This window comes from Nicotiana tomentosiformis, chromosome 2 (genome assembly GCF_000390325.3).
Source record: "Nicotiana tomentosiformis chromosome 2, ASM39032v3, whole genome shotgun sequence".
Taxonomy (NCBI): Eukaryota; Viridiplantae; Streptophyta; class Magnoliopsida; order Solanales; family Solanaceae; genus Nicotiana; species Nicotiana tomentosiformis.
In genome coordinates this window covers 46,166,596-46,185,962 of record NC_090813.1, presented here as the reverse complement: position 1 = coordinate 46,185,962, position 19,367 = coordinate 46,166,596, and the positions used below count along the sequence as shown (strand labels likewise).

Below are 19,367 nucleotides of genomic sequence, written 5' to 3'. Positions count from 1 at the left end.
GGAGTCTCTGCAGTAGTATCCCGAACATAAGCTAGATAAGCTAAATAACCCTTCTCAACCATGTGTTAAGCCTTCATAAAATAAATAACTCGATTAAATGAACTAACAGACAAACCCTTCTACTCCAGTCTAGGCAACGCTGGAATAGCCAAGGTAACAGTCTTGGCATGACAATCTAGAATAGCATGATATGGAGATAACCAGTCCATGCCCAGAATAATTTCAAAGTCGGTCATCTCAAGTAGTAGAAGATCTGCTCTAGTTTCATAACCACAGAATGTAATAATACAGGAATGATAGATCCGGTTCACAACAACAGAATCGCCCACAGGAGTGGACACATAAACATGAGTACTCAAGGACTCACGAGAAACACCAAGGAATGGAGCAAATAGAGATGACACATATAAATACATAGATCATGGATCAAATAATATTGAGGCATCTTTGCCGCAAACAAAAATAATACCTGTAATCACGGCATCTGAGGCCTCTGCATCTGGTCTGGCCAGAAAAGCATAGAACCAAGCTGGAGCGCCAACTTGATGGCCTCCGCCTGGCCGACCTCCACATCTAGGACTGCCCCTACCCACCTGTCCTCCACCTCTTGGTGGTCGGACAATTGGTGGAGCAACTGGTCCGGTAATCATAGGCTACTGACCATGTTGCACTAGTTTACCCCGAAGCCTGGGGCAGAATCTACGTATGTGACTGGGATCCACGCACTCGTAATACCTTTTTGGTGCGATGGGCTGCTGACTAAGAGTCTGGCCCTGGGGAACTGAATACCCACTGGGAGGACCCTGAATAACTAGTGGGCGATAAGAACTCTCTGGTATAGCACTGAGATAGGGTCGCACTGGAGCACCTCGAGGAGGTAGTGGTGCTGGATATGGGGGCCTTCTAGACTACCCTCTCACGAACTGACCTCTGCCCCCAGACGGAGCACCTCTGAACTCTATAGAATACCTGAACTGCTTATCTTTCATAACCTGCTCTCGGCTCCGCTGACGTACACCCTAAATCCTGTGGGCTATCTCCACAACTAGCTCATAAGAAGTAGCCATCTCAACTTCTCGAGCCATAGTAGCCTGAATGCCAATATGTAAACCCCCAGCAAACCTCCGTACTCTCTCCGCCTCGGTAGGTAGTATCATAAGTTCATGGCGAGATAACTCAGAAAACCTCGCCTCATAATCGGTCACTGACATCTGACCCTGCTGGAGCTGCTCAAACTAAAACCTCAACGTTTCCCTCTGAGAGGGTGGAATATACTTGTCCAAGAAAATACGGGTGAATCTGTCCCAAGTCATGGGAGGAGAATCTGCTGGTCTGCCAAGAACATAAGACTGCCACCATCTATAGGCTCTGGCCTCTAGCTGAAAAGTAGCAAAGTCTACCCTATGAGACTCCAATATCCTCATGTTGTATAGTCTATCATTGCACCGATCAATGAAATCCCGGGGATACCCATGTCGCTCACCCCCAAAGAAAGGAGGATGTAGTCTAGTCCATCTGTCTAATAGTTTTTGAGGATCAGCGGCTGCAGCTGGCGTGGGCTCGGGTGTAGCTGCTGCCACTGGCTGGGCTCCACCCATAGGTAGTGCACCCCGGGTCTGATATACATCAGCTGCCTGTCCATGAGCCTGTGCGGTAGGGGTCTGTGCTCCCCCACCTGCCTGAGATGTGGCTGGGTCTGCCGGATATAAACCGTCCTGAGTCATAGTGTCCATGAACCGCAACATACGACCCATGACATCCTGAAATCCCGATGCAGATGTGAAATCCACCGGAGCTGGCTCTGCCATAGGTGCCTCACCCTATTCCTCAACAATGGGGTTCTCTGTTGGACCCATTGGCGGCATAACTGGAACAGTCCAGGGACGTCCTTGTCCTCTACCACGGGCTGGAGCCGTCCCTCTGCCTCGGCCTCTAGCGACTGGGGGAGTAGCTCTTCCCTGGTCTGGAACCTCATTAGAGTGCGTTCTCACCATCTGTGAGAGAATAAGAGAAGGATATTTAGTACTACATTAATTGCACGATGGAATATGAAGAAAGGTAGTTCCTAACACCCTATAGCATCTCGAAAATAAATACAGACGTCTCCGTACCGATCCGCAAGACTCTATTAGGTCTGCTCATAACTTGTGAGACCTACGTGAACCTAGTGCTCTGATACTGTATTGTCATAACCCAATTTCACCTATAGGTTGTGATGGCGCCCAACACTACAACTTGGCAAGCCAACAAATAAATTAAACATATATAAATTATTTTCAGAATAATTTTCTAAGTAATTTTATTATTTTATTATTTTATTAGTAATATTCAAGAAATTAAAAAAAAATACCGCTTAACTTAAATCCAAGAAAATAATACAAATTTCAAATTCTACCAATGTGTGTGCCAAGACTTGTTGTCACAATTGTAGAGCATCTAGTAGATTATACAAAATTTCAAATACTGTCTAAAATAAAATAGACAGAATATAAATACTAGAAGAAACACTGGTAGCTGTAGAACGGCTCAGAAAGGCAACTCATCACTACGCCTCTGGATAACATGGGTGTAAGATGATAGGTCCTCCACTAGTACTTGTCTGAGGTCCTGCACAAAGAGTGTAGCAAGTGTAGTATGAGTATGTAAACGTTGTGTACCCAGTAAGAATCAAGCCTAATCTCGAAGTAGTAGAGACGAGATAGTCGACTTTGACACTCACTAAGGGTCAACAATAATAAATAGAATGAAATAGAATTATTTAAATCAGCATGATTCACAGAGTTAACAAAAATTTTATTCAATTAGCAGAAATAATAAAAATCTTTTAAATGTAACAATTTCCAATCTATTAATTAAATCCACAAGCTGGAAGAAAAATAGCAAGGTATCGTATAATTATTAATATTATTAGGCACGATTTCTGCCGAGGTCGTACGACCCATTCCAGAGTTTCGTGTACACTGCCGAGGGACGTGTGGCGCGATCTATAGGGCATTTTCTTATGTACCTCCGGAAGGAGAGTATATTTATAATAAGATAAATTCGAGAGGAATGAACAACTTCTTTTAACAATTAATAAATTTAAACATAAAATTAAGCATATGAGATTTTCATCCTTTAATCTTTATATATATATATATATATATATATATATATATATATATATATATATATATATATATATATATATATTAAACAAAGGATACAATTTACACAAATAATTCATGCTTTGAGTCCTAAACTACCCAGACTTTAGCATTAATAGTAGCTACGCACGGACTCTCATCACCTCGTGCGTACGTAGCCCCCACAATTAGCAACAATTATTACTTTAATTACCTATGGGATAATTTTCCCCCCACAATATTAGACAAGAGACTTACCTTGTCTCAAAGTCCACTTTTCGATTACCACGTCGCGTTAAATTTCTCAATTCGATGCCGAAAAATCCGAAGCTATCCAAATATTATACAAAATAATTAATACATGTTGAATAATTCGAATTTAGGCTATTAAATAAATTACCCTAACCAAAACAATAAAATTTCTAAAATTCACCCCAGGCCCACGTGCCGGATTCTAGAAATATTCGGATGAAAACGTTACCCATAATCTCAAGAACTCAAATATATAATTTCTACCTAATTCCATAACTATTTTTGTGGTTAAAATCTCATTTTTATAAAAATCTAGGTTTTCTCATCTAAACCTTTGATTTCTAAGATTTACTAGTTATAATCTACCCATAATCTATGTATTTAACTCAATGTGTGTATAATTAACTTACCTCCAAATTTCTAGTTGAAATCTCCTCTCAAAAAGCTGTGAAATCGCCCAAACATGGAAGAAAAACGAACAAAAATGGACTAAGCTTCGTCCGTTTTAAGGTTCTGCCCAAACAGGTTTTTCGCGCCTGCGGAAAGTGTACCGCACCTACGCAAAATACTTCGCACCTGCGCTTTCGCAGGTGCGCAAAGACATCCGCATCTGCGGTCGACTGCCCCTTTCCCTTTTCTGCTTCTGCACATACAACTCGCATCTGCGAGGGTCGCACCTGTGGCTAGCCAAGCGCATGTGCGATTATGATAGTAGCTGGGAGCTTCAGCTTTGGCTCAAAATTCCAAAATTGGCCCGAGCCTCGTCCGGTTAACACTCGGGGTCCCCCGAAACCCCGCCCGAACATACCAACAGGTTTGAAATCATAAAACGGACTCGCTCAAACTCACGGAATGTGTAAAACAACATCATATCTGAGAATCGTACTCTAAACTAAATTGAATCAAACTTAAGAACTTCAAGTTCTTCAATTTACTTCCAATAAGCCGAAATGTACTTAAACTACCCGGAATGATATAAAATTTTACGTGCAAGTCTTAAATAACTATACGGAACTATTCCCAAACTCGAAATTTCAAACGGACTTCAATTACTCAAAACCCTACTCCAAATCAAATTTAAAGAACTTTAAATCTTCAAATAGTTGATTTTCACTATTAAGCGTCAAAACGCTCCCGGGTTATCCAAAACCCAATTCGAACATACGTCCAAGTCCAAAATCATCATACGAACCTATTGGAACCGTCAAATTCCGATTCCAGGGTCATTTTCTCAAAATGTTGACCAAAGTCAAACTTGGCCGTTTAAGGCTAACTTAAGGAACCAAGTGTTTCGATTTCAACCCAAACACTTACAAATCCCGAACCAATCATCCCCGCAAGTCATAAATCATTAAAAGCACATATGGAGAGTTTTATTTTAAGAAACGGGGTTCTAAAAGTTAAAATGACCGGTTGGGTCACTACATGAAGTATGGGAAAGCAATAGTTTTGTGAATATTTCTATTAACGGGGTTGTCATCCATTTTGATTGCAAATAAGATGAATTGGTTCAGTGGACAAAACTCTACTGAAAGTTGTAAGCATCTATTTTTAATTCCTAACATGATAGAGAAAAGTATAACTCTGAAAAACAAATATTTGTTGCATAGTGAGGACTTTATAAGAATACGTTATTCAACTCTAAATAAAAATCACAATATTCTAATTTGAAATACAATATTCAAACCTAACATACTATAATATTCTAATTCGGAATATATTATCTAACTCTACATAAATACATAATATTCTAATTTGGAATATACTATTCAACACTAAATAAAAATCATAATATTCTAATTTGGAATACACTATTCAGATCAAACATACCATAATATTCTAATTTAGAATACACTCTTCAACTATAAATAAAAACTACAATATTCCAATTTTGAATACATTATTCAAAACAAACATACTAAATTAAAATATTTTAATTTGGAATACACAATTTAACTCTAAAAAATTTTCAATATTCTAATTTAGAATATAATATTCAAATCAAATATACACTCGCCGTTTTTGTCTTACAATTGAATTCTATCGAGTCTAATTTCATTTATGAATGCAACTAAGGAGGACTTATTTCATATCAAGATTTGATGGGTTAATCGGAACAACTATGAAAAGCCAGTTATCACTAGTAAGGATTGAAATTGTTCGCTGGATTAGACAAAACTAAGGCAAATCACGTTTGTTCTCAAAACAGGGATCTTCGTAATTGGTGCTTAATAATCTATTGACCGAAGAAACGTTAAAGAGAGATAATCTAGTCCCTTAAAAGTTGGATTTGTTTAATGGCATATAATGATAATAAAGGTTTAAAAAGTATATGTGGAGTCCCATTAGCATATATATGTGTCATACCGCGTAAAGTATAGGTGGATATATGTGTTTTCGATGGGCATACCATGTAAATTTCTCATATTAGTCGAGCCCCATTAGCATTCCAGCTAGGTGTCACGTCCTTAGTAGTTAACTAAGTACACGTACGGTACTTGACAACTCGCTCACGATCTTGCGCAATTTGCTCACGTTCTTTCTATGCCAAGTCAGCCTTACTACACTCAAGATCGTTAAGAGAATGGTAGAAAGAACAGAAGAAAATTGTTAAAGGAAGCTTTGTATTAGAGAGAATTTGAATTGTTTGCTTAGTGAATTACAAATGAATGGCCCCCTTTATATACTAGTCTCCTATGGGTTAGTGTGTAAATATTAATTGTTACACAAGTCCTTAATATTAACAAGATAAGGGCTTTCTCTAAAATTCTCTAGAAGCCTAGAAGATTCCAAGGAGTTTCCTAGAAAATCCATAGGGATCTAGGGTCTTCCAAAGGAAATGTCTATACTTTTCTAGAATCTTCTCACAAATGCTAGCCTTCCTCCTATGTAAGCTTCCATATGGCCTTAATATATGCCAAATGGCACCTATGTGGCATGATGATATGGCGGGTCATCACACTCTCCCCCACCTAATGTTGCGACGACCGCGGCGCAATGCTACCACATAAACTCTCGGATCTTATCTTTGAACTGCCATAAGTCTTCATATCGTTCCCATATAGCCTCCTCCGGTGATTGCCCCTTCCAATGGACGAGGAACATAGCAGTAGCTTTTTGCCCTTGTTTTCGCCCGGCATGGTAATCCATGATAGCCTCAATCTCCCTATCATGCGAGGAGGTGATAGTCATAGGCTCTCGACTTGATTGGCCGCTACTCGGATCATCCTTATCTTCATGATATGGCTTAAGTATGCTGGCATGGAAGAAAGGGTAGATCTTAAGATACGATGGCATGTCAAGCTTGTATGAGATCTTGCCTATCGTGGCGACGATCTTAAATGGCCCCTCATACTTGTGAATCAGATTTAAATGCATGCCCCGTAGTGCCTTGAACTGTCTTGGGTTAAACTTTACCATGACCATGTCCCCAACTCTATAGTCTGTGGGACGGCGCTTACGGTCCGCAAACCAATTCATCTTCTTAGCTTCCCTATCCAAGTAGGACTTAGTAGTGTCAAGCTGCTCCTCCTATCCTTTGGCCATATGATAATCCCCCAAACTCTTTTCCTCGAACGCGGCTAGTAATGAATGTGGAGTTTGTGGATGTTGGCCTGTGGCTAGCTCAAATGGTGTCTGCCTGTGGACTCACTCCGCTGCAAGTTATAAGAGAATTGGGCGATGTCTAGAAGCCTTGCCCAATCTTTCTGATGCGCGCGTACATAATACCTCAAGTAGTATTATAGTAAGTCATTGACCCGTTCCGTTTGTCCTTCTGTCTGTGGGTGGAAACTAGTGGAAAACTGCAGTTCCGTGCCAAGTATGTCGAATAACTATCTCCAAAGGTTCCCAGTAAAACGGGGGTCTCGATCACTGATAATATGCCTCGGTAATCTCCAATACTTCACCACATTCTTAAAGAATAACTTGGCGGCTTCCTTGGCAGTGCAACCTAGTGAGGCATGCATGAAGGTTGCATATTTGGAAAATCTATCCACGACCACCAGAATAGTACCATAATTGTCGGACTTCGGCAGGTAAGTGATAAAGTCCATAGTCACGCTCTTCCATGGACTCTCTGTAACTGGTAGTGGCTCCAAAAGTCCTCCGGGTTGTTGTTTCTCAACCTTGTCCTCTTGACAGACAAGATAAGTCTGCACATAACACTCTATGTCATCTCGCGTGCGTGGCCAAAAGTAGACTGACTCAACCAAGGCCCTAGTGCGATGTTGGCCTGGATGACCAGCTCACATTGTGTCATGACTCTCCCTTATGATCCTCCGTCTAATGTCTCCAAACCTAGGCATGTAGACCCGCCGACCTGTGGTAAGCAGGAGGCCATCTTCGACCCAAAAATGTCTCGTACTGCCCTGTTTGGCTAAATCGATAAGTTGTTTGGCTGTTGGATCATGCTGCATGCCTTCTTTTATAGCCTCATGAATGTCCCATCTTGTTGAAGTGATTTTAGCAAGCTCGGCTTTCCGGCTCAAGGCATCGGCTATAACGTTAGCTTTGTCCGGCTTATACTCCAGCACATAATCAAATTCGGCAAAGAAATCCTACCACCTAGCCTATTTTGGTTTGAGCTTCTTCTGCGTATGAAAGTAGCTAGTAGCTACATTGTTGGTCTTGAACCCAAACCTCGACCCGAGCAAATAATGTCACAATGTACGAAGTCAATGCACAATGAATGTCATCTCCTTCTCTCGCACCGTGTAACGCCGCTCCGTCTCATTTAACTTGAGGCTCTCAAATGCTATAGGATGGTTATCCTGCATCAAGACACCCCCAATGGCAAAATCTGAGGCATATGTATGCACCTCAAATGTCTTGGCAAGGTCAGGTAATGCCAAGACTGGCTCCTCTATTACAGTTGCCTTGAGGTCTTCAAACTCCCTTTGGCAATGCTCTGTCCAAACCCATGGCTTGTTCTTCTTTAGCAACTCAGTCAATGGTGCGGCCTTTGCTGAGTAGCCACTGATGAACCGACGATAGTAGTTAACAAGGCCAAGGAAGGATCTCAATTAAGTTACCTTTATAGGTGCCTCCCACTCCTGGATAGCACGTACCTTAGCCTCGTCCATGAGTAGCTCGCCATTGCTAATAACATGGCCTAAGAAGTGCACCTTTGATTGTGCAAACTCGTATTTCTCCCTCTTGATGTATAGCTCATTATCCCACAAGACTTGGAAAACCTTCTTTAAGTGTTCCATGTGCTCCTCCAAGGTGTTGTTGTAGATAACTATGTCATCTAGGTAGACTACCACGAATTGATCAAGGTAGGGATGAAAAATCTTGTTCATAAGGATGCAAAATGTGGTCGGTGCATTGGTTAAGACAAAGGGCATCACCAACCACTCAAAGGCTCCATATCTCGTCACACATGCTATATTCGGCTCATTCCCTTCTGCAATACGAACCTGGTAGTAGCCCTTGCGAAGATACACCTTGGTAAAGTACTTGGCTTGCCCAAGTCTATCGAACAATTCAGCAATGAGCGGGATCGGGTACTTATTCTTCACTGTAACCTTATTAAGTGCTCGGTAGTCTATGTACAAGCGCAACGATCCATCCTTCTTCTTCTGGAATCATACTGGTGCGCCAAAAGGTGCCTTTGATGGGCGAATGTGACAAGCATCTAGCAGCTATTTCAATTGTTTCCTGAGCTCCTCTAGCTCGGGCGGTGCCATATGATATGGGGCAAATGTGGGTGGCTTAGCCCCTGGCTCCAACTCAATCTTGTGATTTACCTCTCTCCTAGGCGGCAAGTGCTTAAGCAACCCCTCTGGCATGACATCTTTATTTTTCTCAAGCAACTTCTCTATGCAAGGCAGCAGTGTCTCTTGAAAACTCTTGTCTTCCTCCAGACTTGCGATGGTTTCCACGAGCGTCGACTCCCCCTTCTTGATCCCCTTGTCAACCTGCATAGTTGAGAGTCGTGTTTGGCTCTATCCGTCTGGCATAGTCACTGTAGGTACCATGCAAGCTCTTTCTCGCTCCATAACCAAGAGATGTTGGAGGTAGGGGTCGATCAAAGTATGATTATGTCTAAAGAACTTTTGCCCCAATATGATGTCAAAGATATCCATAGCGGATACGGTAAAGTTTGCCATACCTTTCCAAGTTCCCAATTTGACACCAACTCCATTAGCTACCCCACGAGCATTCTGTACCTCGGCATTCACAGTCTTAACGCGAGAGTTAGTTGGAGAAAGCTTCAATTCTAGTCTCTTTGCGGCAACCTCAATCATGAAATTATGAGTTGCTCCAGTATCCACCATTGCACGAGCAGGCTTGTTGTTGATGGCGGGATCTACGTACAGATTGCCATTCTCGGTAGGTTGGATACCTTGCTTTGTGACAGCACCATATAATCCGATCATACCCAACTGTGCGGTTCCCAAACTCTCTCCTTGCAGCTGCTCCTTTCGTTCACTGACCATGGCGCTGAGGCTCTTTAGGTTAGGACAATTCCTGAAGCTGTGCGGCCCTCCGCATATGTAACATCCCTTCTTTTTGGCCTGCGCCTTCTTCTCAGCGTAGCCTTGAAGGCCACTCGACTTTTTGGAAGCTTGATTCTTTTAGTATTGTTATTGTATCTCCTTGCCTTTGCCACGGTCTCTCCCACCTTTGACATTGTTAACCTTTGATTCTTTTCCTTTTCCTTTGTCATGCTTGTCATGCCTGAAAACCATCAATGATTCGGCCTCCACTATGGCTTGGTCAATATCTGCGACTTATCGGCGTTGCAACTCCTGCTTAGCCCAATTTTATAACTCGTCCATGAAGTGGAACAACAAGTCATCATTGGTCAGGTTGGGGATTTGAAGCATAAGGGTAGTGAACTCCTTGGCATAGACACGTATGCTCCCTGTTTGCTTCAACTTCATAAACTTGCGCCTTGCCTCGTACAAGACATTGTTTGGAAAGAACTGTCGCTTGAACTCGGCTTTGAACCGATCACACGTGCTAATAGTACATAGACCTTTATCCATGTCGGCCATATTCCTTCTCCACCATAGCATGGCAGTATCTGAGAGGTACAACACTGCAGTGTTGATCATTGTCTTGTCATCCCTCACTTTGCCGTGCTTGAAGTAATTCTCCAAGTGCCAAAGGAAGTTTTCCACTTCTTGTGCATCACGAACACCTTTGAACACCGGGGGTTTGGGAGCCTCGATCTTGGACTCCCTCGTCACCACAACATTGTTGACTGCCTCGGTCACGCCAGCACTAACATGCTCCACGAGTGACTCTATCTTTTCCTTCATAGCATCGATAACACTCAAAGCCTCCATGAGTCTGCACTCTAAGGCAGTGATGGTTTGTCTTAGTTCCATCGCGGTCTGTGTACATCCCTCCAAGTCAATTCGGATACTCTCAATCTCTTCAAGAGTGTGCCCCTCAAGAACGCTAAGGGTTCCTTCTACCTTCCCCAAGCATTGGCCAAAAATCTCCATGGCATTCATCCCCGCGTTCATCTTCATCACCCACTCTTTACCAAGCGAGACGTCCTCGGGAAGGACTTCTACTTCATCCTCGCTCACCTCAGTGGCAGATAGTTCTTGGGATGTAAGCCCTTCATTTGACACAACCTCAGGTAGCACCTCCTAGCTCTTGTTGGTGGCATTCCTCTTTTTGTTACGGCCGCTCTTGCCAGCAGCATCCTGGATGATGTTAGCTTGGGTGTTGGCAGCATTAATTTCTCCGTGGTTCGCCATTCCCTTAGCTGGAACCTTTGCTCTAATACCACGTTGTCACATCCTTAGTAGTTAACTAAGTATACGTGCGACACTTGACAACTCGCTCACGATCTTGCACAACTTGCTCACATTATTGCAATGCCAAGTCAGCCTTACTACACTCAAGATCGCTAAGAGAATGGTAGAAAGAACATAAGAGAATTGTTAAGGAAGCTTTGTATTAGAGAGAACTTGAATTATTTGCTTGGTGAATTAAAAATGAATGCCCCCCTTTATATACTAGTCTCTTAGAGGCTTGTGTGTAAATATTAATTATTATACAAGTCCTTAATATTTACAAGTTAAGGGCTTTCTCTAGAATTATCTACAAGCCTAGAAGATTCCAAGGAGTTTCCTAGCAAATCCATAGGGATCTAGGGTCTTCCAAAGAAAATGTCCATACTTTTCTAGAATCTTCTCACAAATGCTAGCGTTCCTCCTATGTAAGCTTCCATATGACTTTAATATATGCTAGATGGCACATCTGTGGCATGATGATATGGCGGGTCATCACATAGGATTGTTTAAAAGTTGTACTCATGGGCATGCCCATTCTGATAGGGAAACATTACACAGCTGATCACTTTTAAAACATATTTAAGAAAATAATACTATTCTTTGTTTATTCCATAATTAGCAATTTGATTACACTAATGGCAGATAGAGATTATGCACATTATTAATGAGCAACCAAAATGCCCAAATTATGGGATATTTATTTTTCTCACACTGTCTCCTATTTTAAATTAGGGATACAGTTATATTCTCATATTTTTCACTACATTTCTCACTCTGTAATACTCCTCATTAAAAAAAGGAAGTAATTAAGTAATTTAAAAAAAAAAAATAACTAATAAGCAAAGAAGGTAGGGAGCAAATTAATAAAACAAAACAAATAAAAAAAAGGATAAGTAAAGCAAAAGGGCCAAAGCCCATATGCCAAAAGAAAAGAAAGCGGAAAAGGGGGGGTTGGCTGCTACGTCGAAGCAAAAGCTTCAGGAACGCCGAAACAAAAAATTCAAAAGGAGGAGAAGAAGAAGAAGAAGAAGAAGAAGAAGAAGAAGAAGAAGAAGAAGAAGAAGAAGAAAAAGGCTGGAACCAAACCTTGAGAAATTTTAAATACGCACTGGTTCTTACAGGTAATACTCGAATTTCTCATCTGGGTTCTTTTCTTGTGGTAATTCTTTTTGTCTTAGTTCATATATTTGAAGGGTTTCACAAGGTATAAGAAATTTAATACCAATAAGAGTTATTCTGGGAAAATTATGCAATTGAAAGTTGGTCAATGTTACTGTAGGATAAATTCACTTGGGAAAAGAAGGGTATTGATGTATTTGTACTTAAACTAGTTTCATTATATATGATCTTTGATAGCTGTAAATTAAGTTAGTGTGCAAGGATTAAGTTTTGGTGTTTAACTGTATTGCAATGACAATATCGAATTTGAGTTTGATTGTGGTAAGTCTAGTATTGAGTTCAAAAGATAAGTACCAATTAAGAAGGAATATTATGGACAGTAAGGTTATTTCAGTTTCAATTTATGCAAATGATTAAGGAAATTGAGCAGTACAGGGAATAAACCATATAAATATCTTTTTATTTAAAAGATTTTGGACTAATTTAAATTACTCATAGCATGGGTAAATATAATTCGCCGAATTGATGATAAAATATAAAACTTGGAGGATTGGATTTTCTAAATTAGTGATGGATTTAGCCTAAATGAGGAAATTAACATGAGATCGATATTATGTACTTATAGATTGATTGAAGAAAGTTATACGAATTGCTCGAGGTGAAGCATTTGGTATTTCGGCACGAGTACTGTGAGTAGTAATCATACCGCAATTTGTATTTTCATAACTTGCATGATTTACACTTGATTTTTAATATGAATATGTTACCGATTATTTTGAGTTGCACGTGGGACAAGTCTTTTACTAGATATGATACCGAAATAACTATTTGAGATGATTACCGTTATTTTAAATATTCTTGTTGTCACTAGATATGTTTTACCGTTACTTGAATTTACTGTTATCGAAATGAAATTGCATGATTTGATAAGAACTGAAATGCCCTATATTGTTTTAAAATATTTTTCTAAGAGTATATACAGATACAAAGACAAGTATAAATGGGAGTAGACTTTGAAGGATCTCGTAGCTAACGGCGGGTTCGTTAGACCTGGTGCACCTTGTAATTACCAATTGCTGTTACATCCCTTGCTAGTGGGAAGGTAGAACTAGCATACCGTTACCGATTTTCCTCGAGTAGGCACTACCGTTATATTTGACTTCTTGCGAAGAAGTCCACAGTTATACCGATTACATGATCCGTTCATTGAAACTTCCCAAATATGAATATTGAGATTATACAGTGGTTACCGAATTTATTATTGAATTGTTAATTGTATTATACTACAAGAAAAGCATGATGAGACTGAAAATTATTTATTGTTTCTGAAAAGGGCATTTTTATGTTATTTTCTGTTTGAGATACTAGCATGCTTTCTCACTTGTCCGCAATAAAAACGGTTGTGGTTAAGTGTTATTACTCACTGAGCTAGCGACTCATTCCCCGCTAATTATTTTTTACAGAGATAGCAGTTGACGTGGGCGAGGATTTCATTAATTAGAGCGCACAAGTTGATAGTTCTTGGTGAGCCTCGCACTTGTTCGCATGGGCGGAGATTTTATTTATTGTTATGGCCTTTCTTTGAACTATTAGAGTCGCTCTATAGTCAATATTTTGTATCATGAGTATTCTTTTGTTATTATAGTCTTATGTTGCGTATCATTATTTATTATCAAAGTTGGAGATAAATTAGTATTTCTGGTTATTAGTGGGTTGATTAGTAATGGTGGAGACTTGTTTTGGTTAATTGATAAGTTGTCAATTGTTTAGTTTGATATTAGGATGGTTGGTTGTTGATTTTGAGACAGGAAAAAATTTTGGATAGTCCAAAAACTGGGGAAACTCTGCCCGATTTTCTGTAAAATACCGATGAGGCTTACTTGGGAGCACTTGCTCCTAAGCGTCGGTCACGATCCTAAATTGGGTCATGACAAAGTTTGTATCAGAGCTTAGGATTTAAGTCCCGAGTCATGGAGCAATGTTTAGTAGAGTCTTGTTCATGGGTATGTAGGTGCCCATACTTATGATCTTGAGGCTACTGAACATCTAGGAATGTTTTCCCTTCTTTCGTCCTTTGATCGTGTATTGAGATAACTTAAGATTGACTTTGGAGTATTTCTTTCACAGATGGCTAGGACACGCACACCCTCATCTACTGGATGTGGTGCTGGACGTGGTACTACCCGGGGTGGCAGTCATGTTGGGGTTCATCAAACTAGAAAACAGAGTGCTCCTCAACTTGAAGTTGGGAACATGGGTCAACCCCAAGCTGCTATGCCAGATCAAGTGCAAGGGCAGGGAGCTCAGGACGCTCCACCACCAGTGCCAACTGTTGTACCTACTGTTGCCTTACCTGCAGACGCAGTGGCAAGGTTATTGAATGTGTTAAAGGCATTGGTTCCTACTCATGGTGGAAGTTCAGCTCCTCAGGCTACTTTACAGACACAAGCACCTGTACAGACTCGGACTTTCTGGAATAAGGAAGTATCCCTACAAGAGTTCCTGAAATTGAAATAACCAAAATTCATAGGTTCTGATAATTCGGTAGATCCTTAAAGTTTCTTGGATGGGACACTCAGGGCATTACATGCTCTAGGATGTTCTAGTGAGAGAGCGGTGGAGCTCACAGCATACAAACTAGAGGATATGTCTAACACATGGTATGAAACTGTATTGCTAGGAAGGCCAGCAGGAACAACACCACTGATATGGGACGAATTCACTAAATTGTTCATGAATCATTTTCTTTCGGACAGCCTGATGCAAAACTATGCTAGAGGCTTTGAGAGATTAGTTCAGACTCTAGATATGGATGTGTCAACATAAAATACCACGTTTTGTAATTTGGCTAGATATGGCCCTTACTTAGTGCCTACCGAAGAAGCTCGAGTTCAGAGGTTTGTTGATGGATTGGTTGGTCGTCTATACACTACAGTAGCCCCCCCAGATGAAGACTTTATCTTACTCTGATACAGTCGACCTTGCTAGAAAGATTGAAACCAAGGGACGTGAGGAGCGTGCAACTAGTGATTTACGTAAGAAGGCCAAGACATGAGGGTCTTTCAGTGTCGGTTTTAATGAAAAATGAAGAGCAGGAAATCAGGGACAACAGCAACAGGGTTCTCAGACAGGGACATACTTGTCTTCACAGACCACATACAGACCACATTACAGACAAAGTACTAGGGGACCGTCAGCATATGTACATCATAATTCTGGGCAGATACATGCCACTACTCCAGTCTGCCAGACCTGTGGTAGATTGCATTTAGGCCAGTGTCATGTTCTAACTGGAGAGTGCTTTTGGTGTGGCTAGTTGGAAAATCAATTGAGGGATTTCCCTCAGCCTCCAAGAAATTTCAACAAGACTTCTATTCAGTCAGATGCACCTACTCAGACTACTCGTAATACTTAAGGTGCTACAGGTACAGGAAATAGAGGTCAAGGTGCTGGAGACTGTGCTGCTGTGAATCAAGGACAAGGTAATGCTGGTAGAGGTCAGGCGAGAGTTTTTGTATTTACTAGACAGGATGCTCAGGCCTCGAATGGTGTGGTTAAAGGTATTCTTTCTGTCTGTTCTTTTGATGCATTTGCGTTGATTGATCCGGGATCTACTCACTCCTATGTGTCCTCATACTTTGCTTTGAGGTTTATGTTACAACCCAAATTCACGTACCTTAGATCATGCCGTAAGTTAGTCGACGTAAATCCAAGAAGAGATTATCTTTGAGATGATAAGAAGTTAATCATATTGGTCTTAAATGATACAAGGGTGTATAAGAGTGGTTAACAAGTATTAGAAGTTAAACGAATCAAGGATGTTGTAACCCGTATTTTCGGGTAACACTAGAGGTGATTAATTGTCCCAAGAGGTCATGTTTTAATGTATTTGAATCATATAATATCCATATCATAAGTCTTGAAGTCAGGCGAGTTATGAAACAAAAGTCGATAAAAGTTGTCGCAACTTACGTTTATAATTTTACTTAAACTTTAGGTCAGATGTTACTACATTTTTCTCCCAATGTACTTGGAATTATGGGGTGATCTACCTATCAAATGGAAGATATATGAGTCTAGTTTCCAACACATTAAACCGTTCATCGATACGATCTCGGAATAGAGATATATTCTCATTTTTGCGAGAGTGCGCCAAGCAGCTCTCTATGGGGCCCACATAGGCGGTTTAAGACATATGGATATATATAAGATACCTCAACCCCGTTTTAAGTCATTATTTTTCAGTATATTCAGACCTTAGAACCCTAAAAACAGTATCTCAAGGTTCTCTCATGATCCAAGACTCAAACAAAGGGCAAACAACACAAATCAAATGTCGGGAATCCCGTGACGCTAGTAAGTTTCTTGTTCTTCTTGTTGTTGCTGATTTTTGTGTTGTTCCAGCTCGTGTGGGAGGTTGTTTTAAGTGTTTTATGTTCTGTAAATACTCCTTCAAGTTTTTAATATCAACCCTAGATGATTTCAAGTCTTCTAAAGTAATTCTAGTGCCAAAAAACCCGAATTAATTGCTAGTTTTGCTTCCTTGTTCTTGTGGCAGAATTGGAGGGATATTTCGTGGAAAATTAAGGTCAAATTGGAGTTGTTCTTTCTGTTTAAAGGTAATGAACCTCTTACTCTATATATATTTAAGATTATCCAAGTTGCGGCTAAGTCATTGAAGCTAGAACTCGTGAAATATATATCGAAAGGCTTGGTAGTAATGTTGTTGGTTGGTGGACTATTTTGGGAGGCTCAATATGATTATTAATGATGTTGTTTGGTCTGTTTGGTGATTGTATTGACTTGTGGTAAGTCATATAAATAGGGGAGGTGCTGTCCGTTTCATCGTAAAATAGGTTGCGGTCGATACATAATAGTTACGATGCTTAAACGATAATGATAGTGTCATTTCTCTTATTGTAGACTAAGGAGTCGTGACATTTGCATAGCTTGAGGTTGGGAAGTATATACAAGGTATGTGAGGCTATCCCCTTCATTCTTTTGCACGACTCCGATTGTACATAATGTAATGAACGAGCTCCCAAAGATACTCTACTCTTAGAAGCTAGCAGTACTTACATTGCTGCCTTTCTTATGAAATGATTGATATTGATGTTACTTCTCTTATTCTTATATTATCAATGTTGTTGGTAGTTCCTGATTCTTATAATATTCTTGATGAAGAGTTAATCCTAATAACGTGTACGAAGGATACCGACCTTACGTCACTCCGAAAGGTTCAAAATGTGATTCCAATGAGTCCAACATGCATCATATATATGTATCTATTTTACTCTACCTAGCCGCACTATAGTCGGCCGGGTACGGCACCTATTGTGCAACCACTGATCAGTTGGGTTTTACCGAGCTCCACGTGGCCGGGTACGATTCTACCGAGCCCTATAATGGCCGAGTATGTTTTACCGAGCCTATTACAGCCCGGTACGATATGATGATGGTGATGCCCACAAAGGCGTATGTTTTAAAAGTTTATGTATATATATATGTATGTATTGTGTATTTCATGTTAGTAGCCCTCAGAGGTACCCAGATGTCACAGGTTGTATATTTTCTATCCATGTTTACATTACTGTTCTCACTTATGCTTTCCTGCCTTACATACTCAGTACTTTATTCGTACTGACGTCCTTTTCATTTGTGGATGCTGCATGTCGTGCTACAGGTCCTGATAGACGGGTAGATGCAGCTCCCCCACCACAGTAGGCTGTCCAGTTCAGTGGTTATTGGCGAGATCCCTTCTCCGGACTTGCCGTGGTCTTGGTATGCATTTTTGTTATGGACATTATGGATATGTCGGGGCCCTGTTCCGGCAATGTTGTAGCACTTATGTTCCTTTAGAGGCTCATAGACAGGTGTCGACTCATGTATGGTTTGGAATGCCTTGTCGGCTGATTTTTGTTGTATAGTCTTTTATGGCAGCATGGTAGCTCGTACCTTATATATAGTTTCTTGACAGTCTTGTCGTCCCATGTTATGTATGTTCATGACATTATCTTTCATTGTTGGATGTTCATGATCCATGTCTACAATTTATATTGATCTTGTCGTCCTTTAAAGATAATAAGGAAGGTTAGATAAAATGTACGTTGGTGCTCGGTAAGTATGGCCCGGGTGCTAGTCATGACCCTCCAGTTGGGTCGTGACAAACTTGGTATCAGAGCAAGTCTATCCTAGGGTTTGTCTATGAGCCTTGTCTAGTAGAGTTTTGATTATGGATGTGTAGCGCGCCACATTTATAATTAGGAGGCTACGTGACATCTAGGGTTGTTACCTTCTTCCTGAATCTAGATCGTGCGTAGAGTTTAGTAGTAAGTGTTCATATCTAATATTCACCTTGTTTTCTTTCAGCGATGCCTTCGACTAGGCAGCAAGAAATTAGTAAACGGCTTGATACAACTGTGGGAGAGGGTAACATTCAGGTGCCTCCAGCCAGAGCAGGCCAAAGTGAGGCTTAGAGTGAGATGCCATCTCATACCTCTCCGTCTCCTCCAGAGGATATTAGGAGGCACCCAGTACATCCAGTTCCTCCGTCTGGCACTACAGACCACGATATGTGCAGTGCGGTGCAGTTGTTGACTAGCTTGGTAGCTGCTCAGGCTCAGAGGCAGAATACCGGTGTTGCTGATAAACCGGTTAGTGCGAGAGTTTGTGATTTTATTAATCTAGACCCTCCAGTGTTTACCGGATCAGACCTCAAGGAGGACCCGCAAACATTTATTGATCAGGTTCATCATACATTGCGGGTTATGCATGCTAGTGATACGGAGGCAGTAGAGTTGGCTTCGTATCGGTTACGGGATTTAGCAGTTTTCTGGTATGATAGTTGGGAGAGATCTAGGGGTCTGAACGCTCCTCCAGCCGTGTGGAAGGAATTTTCTGAGGCCTTTCTTCGTCACTACTTGCCAGTTGAGATACGACGAGCTAGAGCTGATAAGTTCTTGAACCTTCGACAGGGTAATATGAGTGTACGAGAGTATAGTATACAGTTTGATTCTTTAGCAAGGTATGCTCCCCATATGGTGGCCGAGATGAGTGATAGGGTGCATCTGTTCGTGAACGGGTTGGGACCACATCTGATAAATGAGTGCAC

At 40.8% G+C, this 19,367-nt stretch overlaps 1 protein-coding gene across 1 annotated transcript; it reads right to left on the bottom strand.

The window, feature by feature from the left end:
• Positions 1–6,377: 6,377 nt before the first annotated feature.
• Positions 6,378–6,857, bottom strand: LOC138904725 (uncharacterized). Its single transcript, XM_070193230.1, has one exon. It carries the CDS (start codon positions 6,855–6,857, stop codon positions 6,378–6,380), a length of 480 nt encoding a protein of 159 aa, XP_070049331.1.
• Between the last annotated feature and the right edge of the window lie 12,510 nt (positions 6,858–19,367).